We start from the raw sequence: 27,027 nt of genomic DNA, 5'->3' as shown, positions 1-27,027 counted from the left end.
TTTTTTTAATCGATGCGTGCCATCTTAGGCTTTCCCTTGCGAGACTAGTGTCATTAGATTTGACTTCTCCAAAATCCCTTTTGTTAGTGCAGCTTTGGACACTGTGCTTCTGTTCTGACATTGTATCAAAGGAAAGCTCCTTCCTGTCTTCAGTCACATTTTTTTCTATCCTCATGTGTAAAGGAGTTTAAAAAAATGTATAGCGTTCCAGGGATCAGCCTATTATATAGAGTGATTTGGAGCATTTACAGTATGTGCGAGAGAGTATTTGTGAATGTAACTGGGAGTCATAATAACGATGTTTAGCTGTGCACCAAGGAAAGAATATTTAAAAAGGCTTGAGTGGCCTAGGAAAGGTACCCTTTTTATCCCTCTGCAACCTGAGGACAGGGAGAGGCTTGTCCAGGGGTGATAGAAGACCCTGAAATCAGCCTCTAGAAATCCTCTTTTCTGTGTGTTTCTTCTGATTTGGATGATATGCTGCAGTGCCTCAGCTGGCGAGGATTAAGGCTTGTGTGAGGAGGAGTCAGTGACTCTGTAGCCAGATGAGATGGATGTGGAGAGTCCCTCTGACTGAGAGCACTTATCCCCTAGCGTGTAATAGCATGGGTGAGTCAGAGGGAATTTGGGACTTCCTGGATGCTTTGAAGTAATAGCATTGAAGTGGAGATCCATGCAGCTTTCTTCTGTAGGTGGCAAATGATGAAATAGGTTATTTTTTATTTTTTACTTATGATAGACATCTGCCACGTATCTCCCTACGTGGATCCATGCTTGTGCCATCTCTTGATGATACCACTGCGTGCCAGCAGTTGCTGTACCCGCTTCTTAAGCACATCCAGGCATGGGAAGTGGTGCAGGCTGCACGTGTTTGGTGAGGCACCCAGCTCCATAAGCAGGGTGCATCACATCAATTTTCAGGTGCTGCCGCCTCTGGGATGGCGTTTGAGATGTTGGTTGTGAGCAGTGCATCAGTCACGAGGAGCCTGAGAGATGGCCCTCCTCTCAGGGAGCAGCAGGGAGCATACAGGAGCAAGGGCACCTGAACTAGATCCACCACACTAAGAAAAAGAAGAGCAGCGTTGCTTTGCCACAATATTCAGAGGTGAATTTATTGCTGAAGCTGCAGTTTAGCTAAGTGGTAGGAATAAAGGGCCTGGCTAATTCAGGTGGAACTGACTTCAGTCTTGCGGATGTCTACCCGAGTTGTGAATATTGTATTATTCAGTATTTTCCAAGTTGTGGTGTATAAATCATGCCATAATAAATAGAGTTTCACTGGTCCAAGGATCCACGTTGTGTTCTTTATTATTTTTAGTTGAAAATTTGACAGCGAAGGGCATCAGAAGGTCTGTGAGATTTTCACAGTGGTCCATGCTCTAGAAAGTTTGGAAGCCACTGGTGCATATTTTATTGCAAAGACTTTATATATAATAGTTTTTTCAAACTTTGTCTTACATTGTTTCATCCAGCTAAAAAAAATAAATCCAACAATGCTTTTCAGAATAAAGCAATTAAATCTATTCAATGTAGTATTTAAATTGTGCAGGAAGAAAAAGAGCAAAATGTCTACAATTCTATTTGGGAAGTCTTAAAATAGACTTAAAAACGTGCTTAAAAATAAAGGAATTTCTATTGCCACAGGAACAGAAGTCTGAGTCCTATCATATATGTCTCATTAACTGGTATCTGTGTATAACTGATACCTGTATAGCAGTGTTGCTTTTTCTTTGCTGTTCAAAAACATCTGTGTGCGTTTCCCTTAAACATGGCAATGATTTTGGGTTTTTTTCAGAAACACTTTGATTAGATTAAAAAAAAAAACAAACCCACAAATCGAAATAACAACCTTTCTCCACTGTAATTGTAGCACTGAAAATTGAAGGATCCTGAAATTAAGATGACCTACCTGCAAGCTTGTTGCTTGAAGCGATTTTTGCCGTTTTCTCCTAAAACAAATGCTTGTCGCTATGCAGTAAAGAGCATTCTAGCATGTGGACAATGGGCTGTGTATCTCTTTGGCACCTGAAGCTGCCTGGATGGGGGTGCAGGTATACAAGTTTCATCGTCTTGGAGGCTGATTGGGACTGGCATTAGGTTTTCTTTTTGATGAGCCATCTTCAAGTGGCGTCATCTTCATCATTCCTGATCCATCGGTTGAATGTTACAGCACATTTAAAATGTTGTGGAAATGGTTTGCTATTTGTAAGTGGATTTAGAGTGCAGCTGTTTGTTTATTTATGGGGATATTCATCAGGGCCAGAGAGTCAAAATGTATTTGGTGTGGCAAGGTTGAGTGTTGCCACACGCAGATCCACATGTAGAGCTCATCTTAAGTGCCGGTTTGTCTGTGAGTATAAGTACATGAGCATTATGTATTCATTATCTTAATTGCTGGCGTATGCAGGACTGGCAGGAGGAATACACAACTGCATTGTGGAAAGACAGGATGTAGTTACAGATCCTTCTGATCTGAAACCTACTATGAATGCCATCCTGTAAAGAGACACTTAAACTTGGACTGAGTCCTAAGCGTATAGATAATGAAGTGATGTGAGATTAAAAAAATGTCTGTTAAGTGACTGAAGAAATGTTGGGGTCTGTTGAATCACACGTATGATTTCTGCCCTCCATGCCAGGCTGAGAAATACCGTGAAGTGCTTTTAAAGGAGCATAGCTCCATTTTTGTATTTGTCCAGTTAAAACCCAGTATCTTTTGGCCACTACATGTTACCAAATTTGACTATTCTTATTATGAGTTAAATTGTGAGTAAACTTCACACCAGATGGTAAGATCAATGTGATTCCTCTCTGCCTTCTCCTTTGTAATGCAACATCAGTCAGATATGCTGATAAATCCTGGTAATTATTATTTTTTTTTTTTTTTATTTCTGCATGATGACACAATATTCAATGTTTTACATGCCATTATTTAAAGAAAAAATTTCTTGTCCTTACATGAGACAGATACAAAGGTGCTTGATTTATGGCTACAGGAGATTTCTTTTCTGGTTGTAGTAATGACTGATCATATCCAATACAACAAAATACTGCATTTTATTTTAGTCTGCGCTGAAGGAATAAATGTACATGAAATTGTGGCATCTTGGATGTGTCAGTGTTTTATGTAAGACTGCTAGATTATTATTTTTTTTCCATTTGCTCAGATATGTGTTTGAGAAAAATTGACATCAAAAAGGAGCAACTGTAGGTGATTCTTCATTTTATTCAAGCTTTGACTTTCCCAGCTTTATGTATGTAGCAATGTTGAAGTGTTTCTAATCCAAGACATGTACTTAGTACAGTTCAATCATTGTAATAGTGAAATTGGTGTATCAGTTTAAAGCTGCTCATATTGACATAGCAATGCTGGTGAATGAAAAGAAGGGAATAAATATTAATACAACTGTAAGGCATCTCTTTTTTTTTCTCAGTATAACCCTGTTCACAGCTGTGCTGCAGTTGACAGGAGCTGACTGAGTCTCTGTGGAGAGTACCAAAGTGCCTCTTGGTGCCTGACTGTAGGGACTGTTTCCTTGCCGTTACCTGTCTTTTGGGGACCCTCCTAAGGCTGTGCGTTCACAGCCTGTGTGAACTGACGCAGATTGATGCCTGTGCCGAAAGTGGCCCAGCTCCTTCCCACGTCCCAGCGTGTCTCTTGGTGCCACCAGTATGCTGATAATTGATTGCTGAGCTGAATTTGTCTGTTTTGACATCCCTCAGTTTCATCCCTTCTCCTGGGTTACTTTTCATCCAGATTCACCTCCCCAGCTCAGTGCACCACTGCATGGACACTTGTCCTGGCATGGAGAAGGAGATGGTGCATATGGCTGGTTTGTCAGGATGAAGAGGCTGGCAGGTTAGATGGCCGGGGCATGACTGAATGTATTCACTCTAGTGGTTCCTGAACATATTTTATTGCTACGTCTGATACAATCTACTAAAATAGAATTTTGCTTCAGACAGTAATTGCACTATCAATGTATCAGGAATAACACAGTGGTAAGGAAAAGTACTTCTATGTACTTGTTGATACAAATGCTTGTATTTGAAAGGCAGTGTCCAGACTCTCTGTTCCTTGCAGTGGTCTGAGGAACCAGTCTTGAGCTGGGGGGTGAGGGGAGGAATGAAGGGGAAAAGGAAGAAGAGAGTTTCATGTCCTAAAATACTGCTGATGGGGAAAACAACAAATACATCTTCTAATGGTAAATGCAGTGTATTCTAGTCCAAAGGGGGAAAATCTCTGTGGCCTGAAGGGTGTTTCTGGCTTACTGAGGGTAGTCTCTTCAGTTAATAGAAAGAAAAAATAGTTACCTGTAGAGGTTAGTTCAGAGCAGGAACCTAATTTAGCCACTCCACGTTCCTGTGTGAGGGGGCCAGTGTCTGTCCATTGACCACCCAAGTGAGCCTAAGACAATTAACCTCCCTAGGCTAATGCTGGCCCCTGTGAATACACCCTGGCTTTCAAAACCACATGTTGGATGGCTGGTCTGCCCTGCTGACAGTAAATTAGCTTTAGGGTGGGTATCGTCTGCTTCTTCCAGCCAGTGCAGAAATAATGCCCGTAGGAAGACAAGGGTTTAATCTTTCCGGTGAGCACTTGAATGAAGAATCTGTTTTGTCAAGCTGCTGCCTTTTGATTAGTAAAGGCATTTTTGTTAGACTGATGGATAATAGTTTTATTTGGTATTTCTCTTTTTCCTTTTTTTTTTTTTTTTATTCTTCTGCAGCACACTAAGGAGATTAACTTGAGAGGTGTTTTCTCAGTCTTTCCACTGTCTCCTTCTGACTAGCTATACAAAGTTAAATGCTGCTGATGGGATTTTTAATTTTTTTTTTGTTCCCTCGATCCATTTTGCTGCTAGTTTGCATGCTATCTAAACTCAGACTCCTCCTGCATGCATTGTGTCTGTATGAAATGTGCTAAAAGCTAGGCTTAATTAATTGTGCCCAGAATTTTTAGGGTACCAGAGGTTCACTGGAACTTTTTAAAAAGCATTTAGTGCACTGAAGGCATCAAACTGCAATTAAAACAACTTTTGTGGGCATTTGTGCGTTGTTAAGGTTACACACTGTTCGTGGCATCTCCTGAGTAGGAGCTAGTTATGCTGGGAGGCTTAATGTGAAGAAAATCTCAATGCGTGTTTTTTTTCCCTCTGTGTGTGCTTGCTTGACTATGGAAGGTGGAGGAGGAGGGGTAGGAAAGGGCACTAGAAACGCTTTCTCAATTAGCTCTCCTTGCCCTTCAGACTTAACAGTTCTTGTTTTGTGTCTACAACTGTAAGATTTCCAACAAAAATCCTCTTTACAGTGTAAAAATGTCTGCTCATCTCCCCAAGACACAGACCCTCCAACGATGTGACTTAGCAAGAGTGTTTTATTAGTGTCTCTCAGAGGATGTGGAATTGCTGGTATGTATCTGTCTGGGATCACCTGGCCAGAAACCTATGGGGGATGTCCAGGAAATCGGAAATCTTCAACTGGCAGCAGATGTGGCGGAGAGCGGCCTCTGCATAAAGAGCAAGTCTGTCACATCCCATGTACAGCCCATCCCTGTGCTTTGTAATTTATCTGGAAACCCCAGACCAAGACTGTGAATCCTTACGTGCTCCCCACAGACACAATTCCTGTACACAAAAGGTGCTGTGTGGGGGAAAGTGCGGGAAAATGGTAGTTCTTAAATGAATAAACTGTACCCAAGAGGAATCAAATGTAAGCAACTTAAGGTCTCAGTAAACTGCCTGGGGGGTTTTGTGTTCTTTTTGTTTTCTCTTTTTTTTTTAAAGTTCATTTGATTACAGCTTTTTAAAAGTGTTGGGTGTTCTGGTATTTCTTTTACAACATTCAATTACTAAAGAAAAGTTGAAGCCGTGATAAGTGCCATTGTGCATTGTAGTTTTTGGGATGTAATTTACATATACTGTACAGCGTACTTTGTTCTGGGTGATAACTTTCAACGTAACAGGATCAGAAAAAGAAGAGATACTTCCTTTATAAATTGATATTCTCCTGTAGCTAATAATATTAGTTGAAGATATGGTACAGAAATAAAACAAATCTAATTGTTTGAATATTTCTGTTCTTGTAATGATTTATCTCTCTGTTTAGTGAACAGAATTTGTATAAAATCAGTCTTTACATTTGTTTTTCATGGTGCAGACTTAGCAGGTAAGATTCCCACTCGAATGCAACTTCATTCTCTGTTTTCATTCAGAGAGTAATTGATGCAAAACACTGGTGTCTTTTGTGATTTTGTTCTAGTTGTTCTCCAACATTAAAGATGGTGAAGGCTTACAGTTGTTTGAGCAAGGTCATCGCACTGCACACAAGCAAGAGTGTCACACCATGGAGGCAGTGAGGCTGGTGGAGTTCAACCTGAAGCAAGTGCTCACAAAGCTCATGACTCACATCTTTGGTGATGGTAGGTTCTTACACCTTTTTTCCTGGACCACTTATGGCTGTAGGCATCCAGACGTCTGAGAAACATTTTGCTGCATAATAAAAGCACAGGCTTAGGGGTGATGTTGGTATACTGAAAGAGCCACACCACATGGGTTTTTTTTCTAATGAGAGTTACAGTAATTTTAGAAGTCTTTGTTCATATTCTTTACTATTACATTTTTGACTTAAGTTTGGTCAGAGATGCATCCTAGTGTCTTTAATGTCAGAGTAACTGGCTATTGATTGACCTGTCAGCTGTAACTTGTATTTAATTGTTACTGTTCTTTAATAGTATTATAACCACACCTTATAAAATTATTGAGCACAGTCCAAGAGGCCACACACTCTCTTGGTTTTCCTAAATACTGGTGCACAGAACCCTGTGTTGAATCATCAAGCGTTGGAACAGGCTGCCCAGGGAAGCGGTGGAATCGTCATCCCTGGAGGTATTTAAAAGATGGGTAGACGTGGTGCTTAGCTACATGGTTTAGTGGTGGTTTTTGTCAGTGTTAGGTTGATGGTTGGACTCGATGATCTGAAAGGTGCCTTCCAACCAACAATTTTATGGTTCTGTTAGTTTTTTGTGAAGAGGTTTTGGTATGCAGGGTGTCAGGGTAACATAGTGGACATGAATACAGGTAGGGACAAGTGCCAGACCCAATTACAGGCACTCATCTGGCAGAAGCTGTGTCTTAGAGTAAACACAGTGTACCCGTCAGTGTGGGTCCCACGAAGAGAGGCAACTCCAGCTCAAAGCTGTGCAGGACCCTCTCTGCTTTGTCCTCATGGACCTCCTGTGTCCCTGGAGGGACAGAGCATGGCTGCAGCATCACACTGGGGGCTGCAGCAGAGCTGGGTGTCCCTGGGGAGTGTGTGGGGCTGACCTCGCACCGGCAGCACGGAGCTTGACAGGAGAAGGGGTATGTACATGCATGTGCTGCTTTCCTGCATACACACTCAGAGTGCCGTGTTTCCCTCGTGCAAAAAAACTGAACCCTGCAGCTGAGGAGAGGTGATGTTTGGTAAGTTTGCACCAAGCTGAAAAATAATTCTTCTTTGATACTTAGGGTGGAACGAGGAAGGGTAATGAATGTCTGTGTATACGAATGAAATATCCTCTCATGGAAATACCTGCTTTCGGTTTCAGGAGTTGAATTTATAAATGGCCTGAGTTAAAATTGCTACGTTAATGCTATTTCCTGGCAAGGAAGATTCTCTTCTAAACTGATTCATTTTTCTGTTGAGGAACTACTGGATAATATTAGAATGCAGGGTATGCTGGCTACTTTCAAGGCTCTTTTAAGATGCCCACTGAATTTAGAGCAGTAGTTCCAAGAATGGATTGATTACGGTAGCAAGTCCTATATATGACTGCTTGAATATTTGTCTGAAATTCTCAAATTTAATTTACAGCAAGCAAAACTTTTACCCGTTTTTGTTCTATCCCACTTGGGCAAAAATTTTTTAAGTTCCCGAGTTCAGTTTTTCTTGTGATTGTATTTTACTTAACAGTGGTCTTTTGAAACATACAAAATTAGGATCAAAGTGAGTAATAGTAAGAATGGTATTTTTTTTATCAACCTCAGATGCTGAGGGTGTTGTTTAAAGTGAGCAATTTCTGGGAGTTACTAGTGATATCTGAGAGTACAGTGACATCCTTCTCTAACTGTTGACAGATGCTGCACTTTAAGCTTCAGTATGTTGGCTATTCTAGTTCTCCTACAGTCCACACAGGAGCTAGAAAGACATTAAAAAATATTATTAAATGATTGTAAACCTACTACAGACTGGAAGTAAGTGCTGCCTTCTTACTGTAGAGGTTTTCTATTTCTATGCCCTGGGTATTTTTCCTGAAATACGAAGACAAGATATAGTGATTTAAATGTAATTATCTCTTTTCTTTTCTTTTTTTATTTCATTCATGGAAATGTGAAGTTGTCTCCCCCTCACCTTCTTGATCGTCTTCTAACCTGTCAATACAAACTGGAAGGTGTTGTTCAAAGAAGCAGACTTCATGCTAGGCGCTAGACATATGAGATGGGTGCAATGCAAGTGACCTGGGGCACACATAATTAAACTTGTTTTTTGACAGCTGCCATCTTCTAATTTTCATTTTACTCTCCACTTTACACAATGATTTTGATTACTTTTGTGTCTCAACTACCTTAGATTTTAACTTAAAGTTTAAATGTATTTTACTCTATTTATTGCTTTTGGAAAAATTCCATATTTTTTCTTCTTGTGAATATTCTGTAAGGCCCCATGTTCTGTTAAAAGCAAAAATTTCATTCCTTTTATACTCCGCATCAGCTGTATTCTTTACAGTCTGTGCTGCCAGCAGAACACTGCAGTGAATTTGCACATCTTTTCTGGCAGGGTAGCATGATCATAGCTGCAGTAACCTACTGAAATGTTGCATTGTCATACAGTCAGCTGTTAATGCATAGGCAGATTGTTTGGATACCAGATTAAGTCTCCCATGCAAGTTAGTTGTCCATAAAGTAGCTTAGGCCTGAAGTCCTGGACCTGGATAGCTGTGCTTCTGCAGAGCTTCTCTGGGAATTTACCAGCTCAGGTTGATGATAGATGGAGGATCTCTGCAGGATCTCTGCAGAAAGGTCGGATCACTGACCTGTCTTTTTTTTGTTGTTGTTGTTGGTGGTGGTTTTTTTTGTTTGCTTGTTTTGTTTTGTTCTAGTTTTCATAATATTTAATGAGACAGTTTTGCTTTACCTGACACATCCCACTACCTGGGTACTTTAGTGTTGATTGTACATGCCAGTAAACAATCTAACAGAAGTCGCTTAAAGATCACTAGATTGTCATGAGGAAGGTTGAAGACTTCATAAAAATCTGCACCTGCATTTATTCCCAAGGTTCGTCTTTTTATTTCTTCCTGGCATTGCCAACAGGCAGAGGAACGGCAGACATTAGAGAAGGGGAAAGATCTGGAACATGCAATCAGTTGTCTTAAATACTTTACAATATAAGATAGTTCTTTTTGTGACGTTGTCTAGTGGTATGCCATGTCTGATTTTGCATTTTACAAGTGATGGTCTTTCGGTTTCTTTCATGAGATTTGGCTGTCAGGAAGCTGTTTCAGATATTATGCCAAGAGATCAGCTTTCTTAGTTTTCCTCTATTACTTTGAGGGTACAGTGCACACTAAAAATCCACTAATTTACCTTACACCTCCATCTCCATGTGCAGATCTGTCAGTGTGGAAAGTCCCTTCTGTCTCATTTTAGTGACCTTGAAATGAGGCTGTCCAAGGCTGGCTGTCTTAGGTTTAGACCAGACTTAGACCAGTCTTTCGCAACTCCTGTTCTTTCTCTAACCCTTCTGTAGTTTGCCAAAAGCTTTCTGGACGCTGAGAGATTCAGAAGTAATCTTCCTATAGCAAATAGAAAAGAATGACTCTGTGCTGGTTCTGTGATTTGTTGCTTTATATTAAATGGCCCAAAATTCACTGTGGTCCCATATTTATCTACCCAGTTCCTAGGCACCGGTAAGAGAAGGCGGGAGGGTGAGTAACGCTGTGCTTTGACTGATGGTTCTGCCGCTGCTTGTTCTCACTGAACCGCCACTGGATGTCTTTTAAATCAAACTCGTTGTTCTGCTCTTTCTTCTTCTTAACTCTGGTGTACTGATACCTCATTCGAGTGCATGGAGATCTATGGAGTGTAAGGGGTTTAAAAAAAAAAAATCATTAAAAAAATAATTTATTGAGGACGTAATGGTCTGGCTAATAATAATGCGAGCTAACATAGGTTTATGGGCAGCCAGCTCCTGTCTGCTGCAAGTGAGATGAATTAGCTGAAGCAATGAGGTACAGAGTACTTAGAAATCAACACACCCCTGAAGTGGCCACAGCTCAATACCTTCTGTGCTCCTCAGCATCCCCCCTGCCCCCCTTTCCTTTCTCTCCCATAGACTCCTTCTCTAAAAATAATCCTCAGCAACAAAGAGAATTTCTGGTCAGTGAAGACCATCTGGGTCTCGGCTTTGTTGCTTCTGTGCTATAGCGTAGCAATGGGCTGCTTTAATGTGTTGGGGTTTTTTTTTTTCTTTCTTTTTTTAGTGCATTTGGTCAAGCCTTTTTCATTATGAGTCTCAATTAGGCTAGCACTGGCAAATACTTGTTTATCTTAGTATCTGATAACACCATTACTTTTGAGTGCAGGCTGTGGCCAGTGCCTTATCTTTCAGGATTCGGTACTCAGAGATAACAATAACTATTCACTTTTTCCTTACTCATTGGAGATGTGGCATGTTAAGTTACTAACGGATGTGTACCCACTGGAGGGAATCCTGTGAATGCTGTGAAATGAGCAGGTGTCCTCTGCTTATATAAATCATCTCTTCGAACTAGGGAAATTACTGAGTTTGTATCTAGTGATCAGTGTTCGGTTAGAATTCAGCATTGTGCTCTTTTAAGTGCCTCTGTGTTTTACAACAGGTATGCCTCCTAAAATTTCCAGAAAAGGTCATTTTTGCCAGCATTTCAAAGGCTGTATGTAAAGAAACAAATTATGCCTAATGAGGTAAATTATATAGTAATACAGAAAGCCTAATCTTCATAATCCTTTTAAGTCTTTAGTGGTTTAATTTGCTGAGTGTCAGCAATGCCCTTTATTCCTTGGGAATCTATTGAGTACCAAGACAATATTTTGTATCTAAATAATAAATGTACCCATTTATTCTGTGACAGTCTATAGAAATGCAGTTAGAAGGCTTAATCTTGCTGAAGGCTGAGCACCCTATGCTTTTCAGTAAAGTCTTCCAGAGCCAAAAGTCTGAAAGAACACTTGAATGTAAACTACAGAGGTATTCCAAATTGTCCTGGCTGCTGTATGAATGAAAATTATTGTGGTATATAGGATTAATTGTTAATTTAGAGAACAGAATGAAGGTTAGAGTTGTTTCTTCATTGTGAATTTGTTTTGGTTTATTCGGATTTTTCTTTGTTTTCTTATTTGCATTTAAAAAAAAGGCCTCTTAAGTACTAATATGTATTAAAATTAAAAATTAAAAAAGACCTTTAGATTCATTCTTTACCTTTAAAAATTTATTTTAATTAAGAACAAAAAGCAGAGAAATCTTTTTTTTCCCAGAGCTTCATTTTGAAGTAATCAGAGGATTAAAAAGAAACCATTATCCAAATGTTGTTACTGAACATGAAACTACTTTAATATTCAATGTCATTCTTGCTGCAGTTGCAGATTTTTGAAGCTAAATTAAGATATTTTATATGTGCATGGCTTTACAGTGAATGCAGAGTTGTACAGCCCTAGGATTAAAAATGCATTTGTACCAAGATTGGGAAATTAAAAAAATGTTTTCTGCACATCATACTGTTGTATCCATATGACTTTTTTCATTTATGTAATTTTTTTTTATTGTAATGAAGACAAAAAGCAATAAAGTGATTGTAAGTCACAGTACAGTTATGAATGGTATAATTCCTAATACTTCCAGTTTTCTGTGTTCTGTGTGTGAAATTATCAAAATTCTTTTTTATCATTCATATAACTTGATTTTTAAGAGAGGAAATAAAATCTAGAAGTACCAATGTGTTTGTTTTGAAACCTGTCTTTTGATTTGAAAATTCATAGCATCCATGAAAGGTCTCCATTACTGTTAGGTATTTTATGTTTCGGCTATATATATATATACGCGCGTGCGCGCACACACACACACACACTTTTGTTGTAACATTGTTTCAGCTTCTGTAGCCACATTTAATGACTCAAAGCAATCAAAGACAATCTAATCCTTAAGGCTACAGAAAATGTTTTAATTTGAAAAACTCTCAGTATAAATCATGCAATTTCATGTTTTAAGTTCCTTTTATGAAACAAACCCAAAAAAGCCTGAAAATCAAACCAGGGGTGTTAACAGTTACTGTCATCCAAACAACTTGTGCCGTGCTCCTTATTTTTAAAACTGGACCTGCCTGGTTGTTAATGATCCTAAAGCTGATTAGCATTTGGCTTAATGGAAGGGAAAGATGGGCTTGGGGTTAAGGCATTAGCCCACAAAATTTGCAGTTCAATTCTTTTTTGAGTTTTTACAGTTTGTGTTTCCGAGACTTTCTTTTTCCTGACACCTAATGGCTAGAAAAAAATTCTTGAGCAAATCAAAGCTTGTGTAAATGATTACAAGAACTAAAACTCATCCAATATAATGAGGGCCTTGACAACCCCTCTGCTTTTGGCAGCACTGTAGACCTTGCCCTCTTCTGGCCCCTGGCCTGCTCTGAGGTGCCGGGGGTTTCCTAGCTCTGTGCAGAGGGGGGCTTGGAAGGGGGAAGTCACCCAGCGGTGCCTTTCTCTTACACTTCACATCCATACAAAGTTAAACGATTGTCTCCTGAGTCGAGAGTACTCTGTGCGTGTTGGTATATAGGATATCTTAATCGTGTAAAACTCCTTGTATATATATTTATATTTGTGTGTATGAATATCTGTGTTTAACTTTCATATTTAAACATATGCAGAAAGAATAGCTTTGTATTTAAAATAGGTTCTGATGGAAAAATAAGTACTTGCCTAGCTGATCCATAAAATACTAAGTTAAAATAAAAGACTTAGCTTTTCCTCTGAGGAGCGGTTAGTCATTTCCTAGTGCAAAGAATAACAAAATTACTGACTTTCCTATGATCTTGGCTCATTTTTGTTCGATGCCAGGTGGTTGCTAGAGTTTGACAAATGATTGATTTGGTTTCAAAGGGTGCTTGAATTGCACAAAGCGTTTTTCATATTAGAAAAGACATGGTCATTTTTTTTCCACAAGTTTTAAGATTTATCACCTTGCACAAGTGTTGTAAATTAGTTTGTTTGCTATTTTTTTTTTCTCTGGATTGCTGTAATTGGTGTCATTAGTTGAAGGGCAAGTTTTACAGATGGTTGGAGGGATGTCGTTTTAGGCATACACCCTTCATATTTATTTATTTTTTTAACACTGCCACAGGACTGCAAGTCAGATGGGTAGACTGCTACTTCCCGTTTACTCACCCTTCCTTCGAGATGGAGATCAACTTCCAAGGAGAATGGCTGGAGGTCCTGGGCTGCGGGGTCATGGAACAACAGCTGGTTAACTCAGGTACTGAAACTCCTTTGCTTCATTGACATCCCTATTAGCAAACACTTCCAGCGCAATCGGCATCACAGTCTGAAATGCCCCCTTCTCCCCTGGTGAGTGCAGACATCTCTGTTCGTGGCAGCCACCACAAATAGTCCTGAGGTGGAATGCAGCCCTTGCGTGCTGTGATTTGAGTGTAGTGATTGAGGGAGCAACCTGGAGCCTGCAAAGGAAAAGCTTGCCTTTTTATTTTGTGCAGTAAGGAGACAGACAGATGTCATCTTTAAAAGAGAAGCTGATGAATTAGGGTTTGCTTTTTTTTTTCTCTCTCTTCCAAGAGGTGTCAAGTGCATTCATAGTTATGACTTAAAAGTATAATAAGCAAATAGCATCCCTTAATATTTGGAATATCAGAGTACTCCTGTATCTCTAAAGTGTAGAAAGAGAAACGTGATGTCTTTCATATTGCTATTTGGTTGCTCGGTAAATGGTAGGTTGCTTTTAGTTTTTGTTTTCTTTCTTTTATCCTCAGAATGGTTATTTATGAGGTCGTAAACTGCATTAAGAGCAACATCATTTATTTTAATTGGAAATATTACAGAGCAATGTAACCTGATGATTTAGCTTTATAAAACTTATTTTTAAGTACAAAGGAAAGAGATGAAAAATTGGTTATTTTTTCCTGATTATTTTCATGTTGAGAATTTCACATGCTTGTTCTTTCATTAGCTGAGAATAAGCAATTCTTCGTAAGCACAGGGCAGACTGCATGTCTCAGACCTCTGTCATTCAGTGTCTTCCAGTACTATTTATTAGGTATGGGAACCTTTTGGAACGTGACCCATTTGATTCTCACAAGTGTGCTTTCAGATAGCCAAGTTATACTCAGTTGAATTTTTTGCAGCTGGTTTCCTAAGCTATTGTTGTACTTTAATGTGTTCTAAATTCTTTCTGCTGAAGTCTAAGTACATTAAGTATGAATGGCTCAATTTTGGCCCCATTACTTGGCACAGCTTGGTTTCTTCAGATTTTGTGTGCGTTTTAATATGATCATTTTCCTTTTAAAAGATGAGTCCCCTTCCAGAGCTTCTCCCCAATGGGTTAATGGTTTATGTCAACGTTCTTTCTTGGATTATCATGTTCACATGTGCTAAATACAATACAGGTTCTGTTCAGCCTCAGAAGTGAAAGACTACTGTGTGATATTATTTCCATGAGATGTAACACACTAATGGCCAAGCTTTCTTCTTGAAAAACTTGTATGTTGCTCAATTCTTAAGTTTAGGTTCCATCGATGTGTGTGGAAAGAGCTAAACTGTGGCCTTGAGGCAATTACTCTATATATATGTGTGTGTGCGTATGTGAATGAACATGCATGCAACACTAATGGGCTGGTTTCTACATTATTTAAAACTTTCAGTATAATCTGTCCCAGTTCTTTCATCCTTCTGAATTACAGTCTTCAAAATTATATCCTTTCTGCATCAAAACTCTCTGTACTATTTATTGTAATTCTAATCTTGCAAGAATTCATGGATTTAGTAACTCGGGTCTAGCTTTTGAATGACCTTTAGACTTGTATTATTAATTAAAGCAAACAAGCAAAAATAGATTCTTTCACTTTATTAGCAAGACATTTTAGAGGGTTTAAAGTCCATTATGGAAGTGCCAATCATTTTCACTTTATTTATAGAGAATTGCACTTTATGTAGCCATGGTTTTGTTTTTCTGCTCCCTGCAGTAGCTCTGCAAAAACACTTGGCTACAAAAGCTGAGTCTAATGTATCTCAGTGTGATTTTATTAAAGCATTGGAATTTGTTTACCAAAAATTAGGAAAAAGTGTGCTCATAATTTGTGTTGGTTAGCAATTAGCTTATTTGGTTTAAAGTAACAATGAGTACAAGGTAGTTCACGTTTTCAGTCAGATAAGGACTTAAACAACAGTCTTCGCTACCTACTGCTGCTCTGCGTATTCTTTAGTCGTCTTTTGCAAGGATTTAAAACCCCAGTAGGTTCTTGGCACACCAGCTTGCATCTATTTATGATGAAGCCAAGTTTGCTATTATTAGGCCATAGTTTTGGGGTTTTTTAAAGAGTGTTATGGCAGCAAGCTGCCTTTGCCCAAAATTGAAAATCCGCAAGTCCGGAAAGGAGATTCTTTGCGGAGAAGGATGAGGGTAAAAATTGCCTTTTGTAGCTCCTTCATCTTTTTTTGCTAGCAGAACTCAAGTGCCTTCCAAAGCCATGCCGCATTTGAACAGCAGTAGTTTTTTAATAGTTTCTTTAGGGTTTGGGGTTTCTTGTTGTTCTTGGATTTTTTTTTTTTTTAACCTTTAGAATATCCTTAATGCCTCCAGTATCCACAATCAATGGATATTACTTATTACTCTGGTCCCATGCCCCTAAATCTCTTTGAAACACCAAAGCTTTAGTTTTAAAGCATTCAATTTTAAATGAGTGCATATCAGCAAGAAACAGGATCTTCATCAAACTTGTGAAAGAAGACTTGTGACTTCCGAGTAGCTCTATCTTTGCGCCTTTCGTTCTGAATACTGCCTGTTCGTTTTTATTGGAGGTTGTGTTATTTTCAGTCAATAGAATTTTCCAAGCAAAAGAAACTGAGCTGAACTACTCAGAAAAACACCAGGTTGTGGGATCTGGGGAGTTTTGCGTGTGTAGTTTTTAGTTGGTTGGGTTTTTTTATCCCTACCATTTGTTCACTGATAACAAAATTCTTTAACTACAGGTATGTACTCCATTGCCCAACAGGAAAGCATCAAACCCCAGAGCCCTGACTCACACTACAGACCTACTTCTTCTGAAGAGGGAGTAAATGCTGGTGCCTAAACCTAGATGCTTTGTCTCTCTGCTTTGTCAGGTGTCTAGAATAGGCACTGCAAACTTCCCATTCCTGTCTCAATCTCTTCAAGGACTCTACCAAAACCAACTCAGTAGGACTGAATGGAAAAGAGAAATGTTACCCATTATTTTTGGCTGGCTAAGCTGGTACTGAAGGAATATTTCACTCTTGGTGTGCCAGTTCACCAGGCAAATGCAGATCTTTTCATGGTGTATTGCACGGATTGCTGATTAAAAACTGGAGAAGAAACCAACGAGTTTGCAGAAACAGTAATTTTTTTAATATGGTCTGTAACATTTCTAGGATCTTGCAGATTTGGATTTTTGTTTTATGGGGATTTTTTCTTGATATTGACTATTAAAATACTAAATAATACTAAAATATTAAAAAGTATTTTTGAAATGTAATGTTTGCTGGCAAGCATTGCTTTTGCTTCCATAATAAAATATTTTCCTGAGGGCAAGGATGAGAGCTTTTATCTTCAAAATCCTCAGGTCCTTTTGTTTTGTGTGTTATTGGTTAAATACAAAAGCCTGGTTTGTGAGGCAATCAGAAACAGTCACTCAAAGTGGAAGTTGGATGTGCCTGATTATCGATGGTTATAATTTTGATTATAATTTAAACAGCACAGCACAGCTTCAGTACAGATGCGGAAGAACTGAAGAAGCCTTGTGGAGGGTTGAAAAGACAATGTCCGTACTGCAAAGGGGCCAGGACATCAGCCCTACGTAGCTGTTTCTTTACATTGGCAGAAGTTTCCATTGGACTGGCAGGTCTTGTAATGACAACTCCCTGCCCAGAATAACCTCACTATAGCTCCTTAGAGGCTAACTTCGTCATGCAGCCAATTTTGGTGGTATTAACAGATCCTATTAAGACTGTTTTTTAGTCTTCAGTGAAGAATTCTATTGTAGCTTTAATGCCCTGTGCAATCAGCGTTAAATTTCTTGAGTTGTTATCATAATATCCTACTGAATTTTTCTGATGCCTTCTGATGTTTTGAAAGGAGCCTTTCTTTGATTTCAACCACTTTTAAATAGAATGTGATACAGGCGTTTAGTACATGTAAATAGAAATATATCGGTATATGGAAAAATTGTCAAATCTGCTCAAGTATATTGATAGTACTTATTCATCATGACTTGCTTTCTTACTCTGCTCTTTTTTTCCTTTTGAGGTCTGTGAAGATTCTCTGTTGCCCTTTCTTTTTTTTTTTCTCCTGCATGCTTCTTAACAAGCTGTGTTTCCAGTTTCTGACATAAATCTGCACAGCACAGGTGTGATAAAGAACACAGATACGAGAGGCAACAGAACAGCACTTCTTGTTGCAACTCATTGCTTTATAGTGTCTGGACTTCCATAGTGCTATATCTCACCCTTGAAATTTCACATTCTTAAAAAAGTCAAACCAGATCAAGGTTTGCCCAGGGAGGGACAGCCAGCTTCATTCTTCGACATTCACAGGGTAGCAGGGATGATCCAGTCTTTGGAACCATTCGGGTTTTCTGTGCTAACAGCAAGCAGGGTTTCTGTTGTCTTGGTGCGTGGATAAGAAAATATAATTTGATAAAGACTGTAAGTACCGTTTCCATTAAAACCAGTCTATCTTTTGAGTATTTTTAGGGAGTTGTTTGCATTCAGGAGTTTCCTACTACTAACAAAATGGAGAATATGGTGTTATTTACTATTTTCTATTAGTGATAGCTGCTATTTTTAAAAGAAAAACATATATGCTATGATTTTTATGTAAGTTGTATTTTTATGTAAGTCTTGAAAATATATGCACTACTACAAAGATGCGTGGAATTGTAAGGAATGATGTTACATGTTCCCCTAAGGCTGATGGTGCTAAACTAGAGTGATTATTTACTGTAATGTGAATGTAGAAGATCACTATTATAATTTAATGTTCAATAAGAAGTGTAAAATAGAACTTATTTTGTACTGTTTAATTTTTCATTTTTGTGTGCTTTGTTTTTCATCTTAAACTGTACCTGAATACATAACGTTAATAGAAATGTTCTATATGAATTTTGATACATTAAGAAAAGTTATTTTTATTCTGGTTAATACTGGGAAAAATATAGAAACTTTACAGTATAGTAGGAAGTACTCTCAGTTTTAGGTCCATGATGAGGATACAGGGAGAGTTTATGGTTCAGTGGAACTAATATCAATTAACAGCACATCAGGTATGTATTTCTGTGCTTCAAGAGTTTGTTATCCAAGATTGGCAAAGGTGGTGTTCATTGGTAGGTGCCGAAGTTCCCAGGTCTGGATGGAGTCATCCAATTCAAACCTTTGAATACAGGACGTTGCTTACTCAGAGGCTGCGATCACATAGTGTTGCTTAGTACCTGTGAAATTGGAAGCAGTTAGGGTGTGATTCTTTGCTGATTGAAATCAATGGCAATGTTCTCAGTGCTCAGTGTTGCAGAATATGTTAGCTGGGGACGCAAGCGTGAAAATCGGACTAAAGTTTACCCCAGGCCCAAGAGACTAAAACCCCCATCATTTAAAAACAAACCAAAACAAAATAAACTCCCAAACAAACAAAGGCTACCCCTGCCCCCAAGCCCAAACCCACAAACAAAGCAAAAAAACCCTATAAAAGATAATTCTGTAATTTTTTTGTAAGACTTCTCATGATGTTTTTGAACTCCTGAGGTACACAAGAAAATATTCTAAGGGTGGCACACCAGATCAGACCAAAGGCCAGGACACCCCTGTATCATGATGGTATCCCAATCAGGTGCCTAAAGATAAGTAGAACAGGCATGGTTACGCTGTCTGCTATTCCCTGATACGCTCCTACATCTGTCCGTTTCCTGAGCTAAAAATGGTGCATTTGTTTTCAGTAGTCATTGAGGAATTTTCTTCCATTCATTTGTTGAAGTGTTTTTGAGTCCCTGTAAACCTTTGCTGTCTGCAGTGTCTTGTAGCAAGAAATTGCGTAAGTTAACTTGCATGAGGAATCGCTTCCTTTTTGTTTTGACCAACAAGCTAGAGTTACAGTTAGAGCTCCTCTCTCATGCGAGAAGAGACAATGAGTAGGTGTTTCTTATTCCTTGTTTAAGCCACTCAGGATTTGTTTAGATCTCAGTTGTAACTCTCGCCACTGACTTTTTTCCAGGACAAAGGGTCCTGGTCAGACAGTTGTTCCCTGTGATTTTGTACAGTGCCATAAAGACTTTGCCTTCTCTTTTCCTTTTTTGATAATTCTTAGTATTCATTTTGCTGTGTTGACCTTTAATGAGCCTTGAGTTGAAAAATGAAGGGAGGTTTTGGTCCGATGACTACTGGAGAGGATTACTTTTGATCACTGGCTGGTGGTTTGAAACATCCTGGCACACAGCCAGCCAGCAGCCAGCGCTGGGTGGGAGCTCAGCTTGAGCTCCTGTTTCCTCAGATTATGAATCATGAAGGCAGCTCTATTTAAGCTACCAGTAAGAGGAGTTGGTAAGACTTTACTGCTGTATGTAGATTTTTCTACCTTCCCCATCAGAAAGCAACACTGATATTTACAGTCTCAAGAAATCCATTTTTAAATTTTTTTTTTTATTTTTGCTTGTCAGCTTGAATGTAGTAGGGAATGGTGTAGAGGTCTGGAAGAGGAAATGTCAGTTTTCCATCATGAATAGTAGGAGATTGTCATGGTGTTAGCAAGGAAATGAGCCAGGAGCTGGGCTTTCAGTACGGCTATAGAGGGAACTTTTTGTCGACAGTTTGCATACAATTATAGTTTTAGAAGTTGCTGGGCAGTCTTAGCCTTCTAATTGTGTGCGATATCCTGAATTTATAGCAAAGGTGGTTTTCCTAGTACTGTATTTCTTGTTAATTTTGTGTGTACTTCTAATGAAAAAAAAATTGATAACCCTGTCTAAACATCTTCGTGAATACTGTTGAACACAACAAAAGGAGTTTGTCATAACTTCTGCAATTCATTGCTATTGTTTTAAAAGGTGGAAGCTTATTTGCCATGAGTGTACACTCCTTGGTGAAACTTCATTCTTGAAGTGTAAGTCTTTCTTATTTGGAAGCCCTTTTACAGATCAGTAGCAGGACTTATTTCCAAAATTTAAATAGTACTTGGCCCAGAGCTGCCACCTTCAGCCAAATACAAGTCTTAGCATATAGAACTTGCTTGGCTTCAATGCTGCAGTAAATAAATCTTTCTTTACTCATTTATTGAAGATCCTCAAAATTGTTGCCTGAGGGGAGGTAACAATTTTAAGTTCTTAATCTGTCCATTATTTTTTCGTTTGTTTTTGGCAGAAGTATTATCAGTTTGGATAGTTCTCCATGGGCAGCAGATTAGTAGTTAACAGAAAAATTATGTCAGTGTTACCTTGCAGACACAGTACTGTTTTGTTTTGTTTTGTTTTGTTTTTTTTTTAAATTTCTGAATATGTTCTTAAATCAAATTTTAGTTAAGGGTGAGCTAGGTTCATATATCAAGCAGCAGGGGGTGTTTTGGGGAAAGGGAAATTTAATATCTTTCATCTAGCATTTTTTTTTCCTGCTCAGCTCTTGCCTGGTAAATTACATTAAAATGTTGGAGCAGATGGTGCATGTGGCTTAAATGGTATGCAGACCCATGTTCTGCCTATGCTAACAGCTCTCTGTGGGGACCTTGAAATAGTTAACGCTGTATGTGTCTATATGGATATAGTGTATAAGGGTAAATATAATGCATTTAAAATACATTCCTGCAACTCTTCAAGGTGAAATTGAAGTTAGAGAGGTATTAGTGTCTTGAGCACCTGGGGCCTCCCAAGAACACAACGTAAAACTCTTGGATGGGCTGGTTCTTCCCACGCAGTACCTCCAAAGCGATTCAAGTCTGCTGTGTAAGCTTCACAGCTCCCCATGACAAACCTCTCAAGGGTTAAAATCTGTTCTTTTTAGGTCACTGTCTGTCTCTGTGACCACATCAAGCCAGTACCTTGACTTCTCCTAGCCTTTCCTTTGTTTATTCGCCTGAAACTGGTAGGAGATAGTGAAGCGTTTTCATTCCTCTTTAATGGACTGGAACTAAAGTGCCCGGGAGGTTGACACACATACACACGCACACCGCAGACAAAGACTTTAGCTGCCTTAGTTAAAGTTAGCTTTCCTACAGTTCTTCTATACTCAATAGAGAAAGAAGGTCTTTCAGTGTGTTTTGAATGTAGGGAGCTTGTTTTCTGCATCAGTCTGCTGGGCAGCCTCTTTCTACGACTGGCTGCAGGGGGAGCCTGGTCTCTCAATTTAGGCAGGTACCTGAAGGTTAAGTGAATATCCCACAAAGAGCCAATGTCTCAGATTAAATGAAATTAAGGGGAAATTAGGAAGTGACTGAGTTTGAGTGACTTCCCAAGGGTCTCAGAAGTTGCCTGTGGCAGAAACTGGAGTTGAATTCAAGCTTTACATCTCAGCTCCTGGGTCACCTTTGTCTCAGTTCATCCTAGTGATTTACATTTGCACAAACATACATATACATATATATGTGTGTGTATATGTATAAAAATAAATACAGAGTGAGACAAATAAGAGAAATCAGTGACCAAATAAATACAGAGTGAGACAAATTTGGCCAATTTTGGTTCGTGTGCGTGTGTTTTTCTCCACATGACTTCCCAGTGTAAACAGAAAAACTGATTGTCACAGCTGGCTAATTTGAGAGACACTCTGTTGAGCTGGCAGCCACTGAACTTTTGCTTTGGCTAGTCAAACATGGAGCTGGTGTGGAGTTGTGGGCTTTTAGGGAAAGATGTGATTGAATTTTTATTTGTATTCTGCAGCATTTCATACAGATACCCACAAATGCATGTACATGGCATATCTTGAGAAGTGTGTACCTAAGTCAGTACTGACCAGTTTAAAAAAGAACAAGTAATAGGGCAGAGGACCTGCTTTTCCCTAAAAATCTGTGATGATGCAGCCTGTCTATACAAGGAGAGGAGCTGTGATTGTGGTCACCTGGGTGGCAAAACAGTTAAGCATGTGCTTGACTTTTAACCTTTAAATAATTCATACAAGGGCCTAGACATATAAGCTGAGGGATGTGGGGTAGGGTGGGGTGTAATTATTTGCCCTTAGTTAACTAACACATCTCTTGGCTGTAAAGGAATTGCCCATAGCCAGTGGCAGCAGAAATATGAGCTGCTTTCTCAGCATCTTCAGACTAACAATTAGTGCCAGGCTTCTTTGTGACTGCAAGCCTAAGTGATGGTTTGCTGGGCATCCCAGTCCAGCAAAGGGAATAGCTACAGCACTGCTACATATTTACACGTGAGCTGGGCCGTTGCTTATGCTTTAAGTTTTAGCAGGATTAGATCTGGACTTTCAGGACTTTCCAGGTTCAAGTTTCTGAAGAGCATGTATTTTTAAATTGGGATGACTCTCATGTATAAAAGCTTATCCCTTCTATCTCCTTTCATCCCACTCGAAGAAGCAATTGGAGAGTTCCTTTCCTGCATTTGGATGAAGATTGCCTTTTGAGTTTGATTTTTGTTTTGGTTTGTTTGGAACTGACTGTAAGGAAGTCTTGGTCTTGCCTTAATAAGTAAGCCAGAACACAGAAATGAGTTGCACAGAGGTGATGCTCCAGTCAATCAAAGGTCACATTGTTTTATTTGTTGTTTGTTTCTCTTGTTCTCTTACCCGTGGCTACACCACCAGGTATGATGTGTGTGTTGTGTTATTAAGTTGTACCTTTCCTCCACTCTTCCCTTTTCCTTGTCAAGATAATTTGCCTGTTGTCTCCTACTTCATTTACAGCTCTATTTTTAAAACTGGTTTTTCATCAAGTTTTTCATCCAGAAGGACCCCATAAAATTTTTGAAATGTTGCTTTCTCTGATTTTATTATCTTTGACAGATTCATTATGTATGTTAGAGTTGGTGTTCTTCAAAAGAATTAATAGAAGCTTACTCCCAATCTGTGTGTGTTTGTGTAGAATGAACAAATACAGTATTCCATTTTATGACAATTCCATTACACCTATTTCTGGGAAATGTGTTATTTATTTACGGGGTATTTTGTGGGAGAATTAAGTATAGGATTGAGTCTTGAATTAAGTAGTTATTATAGAACTTGGATGGCCATTTGAGGTTGTAGCTCCATATGATTTTGCCAGCTGAGTGTTGGAGTAGTACTGTCAATGGATTTAGAGGATAATTTCCCTTTCATGGTGCAAGACTACGTTTTTAGTTGGAATATATGTTCCTTATCTTCACAATTAGGAAACTACTTTGTCTTTATGCTTCATTTTCTCCTGACCAAAAACACCTGTGGAAAAGGGTCAACGCAGTCTAACACTAACCTTGAAACCAGCAAGAGTGGTTATTTTATTGACTGCTGCATGGTATGTCTTTCCATCCAGCAAATGAAAACTTCTCCCTAGCATACGTGAAGGCTGACTTCTGTCCATTTGGAATCTAAAGAAGAGGTGGGAAAATGCGCAGTTGCATCTTCCGAAGTTCCTATGCCTTTGAAGCAGCTTGCCTGTGTGTGTATATTGCCTCTCCTTCCCTTTAGATTTTTTTTAATCAAAAGTAAGTTAAAGGTTTAGTAATTCACTATCATTTGTCTCCTTGGGATCCAGCAGGAGGACTAGAGCACCACACACAAGAGAATGCTAAATAATGATGGGTGTAGTTTGTTAAGCAGCTCCCAAGTAAAAGAAAGTGTTACTCTCAAAAACCTTGAAGAGCAACATTTTATAGCACAGAGAAGGTGTTTCCCTTGGCTTTATTTATGCAAATGAAAATACGACTAAATAATACTATTGAATTACTACACTGTTACGTGGTGAATGCTGAATGTTTTTAATCAGCCAGGAGTTGGTTCAATGAGCCTAATATAATTCCTCATCAGTCTGGGATACCCTGCGGGTTGTTGTGTTGTGTTGCAATATTAATTTTTGCTGTTCCCAGGACATTTATCAGGACTACCCAGCTGAGGGTGGAGAAGAGATTTTACAGGCATGTCTCTAACTGTTCTGGACTCTGCTGCACAAAGCTCAGTTGGGATAGTTTCAGTTCAGCCGAGATTAGATCAAGCATTTTGGGAAGTATTCTTCTTCACAAGATTGCAAATACAAATTTGATTTCTCATTTCTGGAGGGGAGATTTTGGTTAGGATGTTTCTATCATGCATTGTTCCTTGTCTTTCAGATTTCCAGCTGGTGAGAGGAATGGGGGAATGCAGGTCTTCTGTGTGACCGCTGGAGGCTGAACTCGTGCCTCTCCCCTGCTCTGGTGTGCTATTAAGAAAATAACAAACCAGTGGTAGTGTATGGGTGGTCATCCTTCCCGGCTCCATACCATTTAGCAGAGTCTCCAGTTGAGTCGTGAGACACATGTCTTCAGAGGGCAATGAGTGGGGAAGGGAAACCTGAGCGTGTCGTGTAGTTGAGGGAGAGCAGCAGCTTCCCAGTGGTGACGGCCCGGTTGTGGCAGCAGTCCAGGCTGACTGAGCCGGTGGCACCGGCCTCTCGTGGCTGATTTCGGCCAGAGGCTGAGTAGATCGGGTTGCCCAGCTGTCTGCGTGCCAGTGCGCAGTGATCCACTGCTGACCACGCGGGCCAGCCTTGGCTGGGGACCTTTGTTTGAATTGCGTGTAAGCAAACACAGAACAGCTGAAGAGACGGAGTTTGGCCACCGCTTCTCTGTCATTACTGCCTGCCAACAGAATAACCTTTCATGTTATTATAAACACTAGCTTTGTAAAAGTATACGTCAGCTCCACGGGTGCCGTTTTGGCTTGTATTACAAAGAATAACGTAGCTTTGGTTTTGCTTAGGCTTCATCTTCAGATACCCAGTTTTGCTTTCCTGTTCAGCATTCGTAAACAGGCAGTGTCTACAAGCAGCAATGGGGACAAAACCTACAACACAGAAATAAAAAGGCATTCAGAAAGAGTTGATTGTGCTGTGAAGGATAATCATCTTTCCAGAAGGAAGGAAAGAGTCTAGAACAGGTTTGGCACCTCTGTGCCTGCTGGAAGGCATCCGCAGCCCAGCTACAGAGAGGAGATAGCCCGTTCCAGGCAGCGTACCAGCCAGTTTTGAATGGGATCTGCTGCGGCATCTGAAATGAACCAGGGAAAAATGCCAGCCTTTATTAACACTTTTTCCCCATGTAAATAACAATGACAGATTACTAATAGATATTAAAGCGATGTCTCCCTTTTCCTGAACAGAACGGATGCCATAAATTATGTCGTTTGATGACTATGCGGTGAGCATCAGTAATAACTTTGATCCTAAATGTTCTGGCAGAGTCCCAGGAAACTTTTGTATGTAACAACAAATAGAATTTAAGAGGTAACGGCATAAATCATCTTGTACCTATTTTCGTTTGGGCCAAATGAAGAATGGAGGGGGAAAGAGCTTGTTTGTTTCCTTGCTTTTGAGGGCATTTGGATTATCTAAAAACTTCAGCTGAATATTTGAAAGTCTTGGCAAGTTCTGTATTCTCTGGGTCAAAATGTGGCTTTATCAAGAAAAAAGAAGAAAAAAAAAATCCCAACAAAAAGCCCATAAGCTGGTGTGGCTACAGTTTTAGAGCTTTTCAGCTCCTCACCCTGCAACAGGTAATAACTTTTATCTCCTCTTTGTCTTAACAATGTAAAATTACAGGAAAAAGTAAGAGAAGAATGTTTCTTCCAGCCCTGAAGTTTGAGTTGCTCATTCAAAAGTACCAGTCGTCTTTATGCTAATGACCGAGCGTCACTGACACTGTAATTCAGAGCTTTTTTCTGTTTTTTTAAAAACATAATTAAAGTGGATTTACTGAATTTCTTTTAGAACAGTGATTGATACAAAACAGCAGTGGGGCTTATAATAGAAGAAAAGATAGTAGGATCCATTTAAATAAGGCAAGAGGCTCCAGTTAATCTGTGATTGTATGGGTTGGAAAGTACTGAGTTAATGAATTATTCCAAAAGAAGTAGTACAGTGAGGGGACTTCTTTTCTCATGTTAGTTTAGACTTGCTTAGCGTGTTTCAAAAGTGACAGTCAAAGGTAAACTCTTGACTTGGACTCCTGTTTTCATCTCAGGGAAATATATTCCTAATATAATACTACTGCATGGCTTATAGCAGAAACTGTAATTGCCAAGGTATCTTTGCTACTGTCTTAGAACCCATTGTATCACAATCAAGATGGGCAGAATTACTCACTTTTACAAGTGCTAAATTGCTTTCTATTCTTATTGAATAAAAGCTGGTGATCTTAGAAGGGAAAACTGTACTCTACCTGTATTGGCACTTGCTGGTATTTTTCTTTATTTAATAAGAGCTGACAGTTCCTCTTAAAAAGGTAGAGGCTTGTTTTCTCCATGGCTCTCTGCCCGTGAGGGGCAGATTGTCCTGTGTCTGCCCTCTTGTGGGGGCATATTTATTTGTATGGTTGCTTGCCATCTCTGAGGTTCTGGCCATGTTGAGAGGAAGTTTAATAACTCAGCTGGATTGTAGCTCTTGCACGTCACAGGCACATGAGCAATAGGAACAAAAAAAGTGGGCATCTGCTAGAGCCACTCCAGAACGGGAAGCTGGAGTTCACTTGAGCCATCTGAAGATGCACTTAATTGTACAGCAGTTTTAAACAAAATTTATTTTCCTCTGTTGCTATCAGCTTTTGCACATCAATAGTGA

At 39.3% G+C, this 27,027-nt stretch overlaps 1 protein-coding gene across 6 annotated transcripts in view; it reads left to right on the top strand.

The window, feature by feature from the left end:
* The window catches only part of FARS2 (phenylalanyl-tRNA synthetase 2, mitochondrial), a 253,897-nt gene that overhangs the window by 62,914 nt on the left and 163,956 nt on the right, over positions 1 to 27,027 (top strand). For all 6 annotated transcript variants that reach the window (XM_063325965.1, XM_063325964.1, XM_063325961.1 and 3 more), the window contains 2 exons: positions 6,262 to 6,421; positions 13,414 to 13,545. In XM_063325965.1, coding sequence (XP_063182035.1) covers positions 6,346 to 6,421; positions 13,414 to 13,545 — 208 coding nt within the window. In that variant the 5' untranslated portion in view covers positions 6,262 to 6,345. The remainder of the gene's footprint in view (positions 1 to 6,261; positions 6,422 to 13,413; positions 13,546 to 27,027) is intronic.

This window comes from Chroicocephalus ridibundus, chromosome 2 (genome assembly GCF_963924245.1).
Source record: "Chroicocephalus ridibundus chromosome 2, bChrRid1.1, whole genome shotgun sequence".
NCBI lineage: Eukaryota > Metazoa > Chordata > Aves > Charadriiformes > Laridae > Chroicocephalus > Chroicocephalus ridibundus.
The sequence above is the reverse complement of the archived record's forward strand: the minus strand, read 5'-3'. Positions and strand labels throughout refer to the sequence as shown.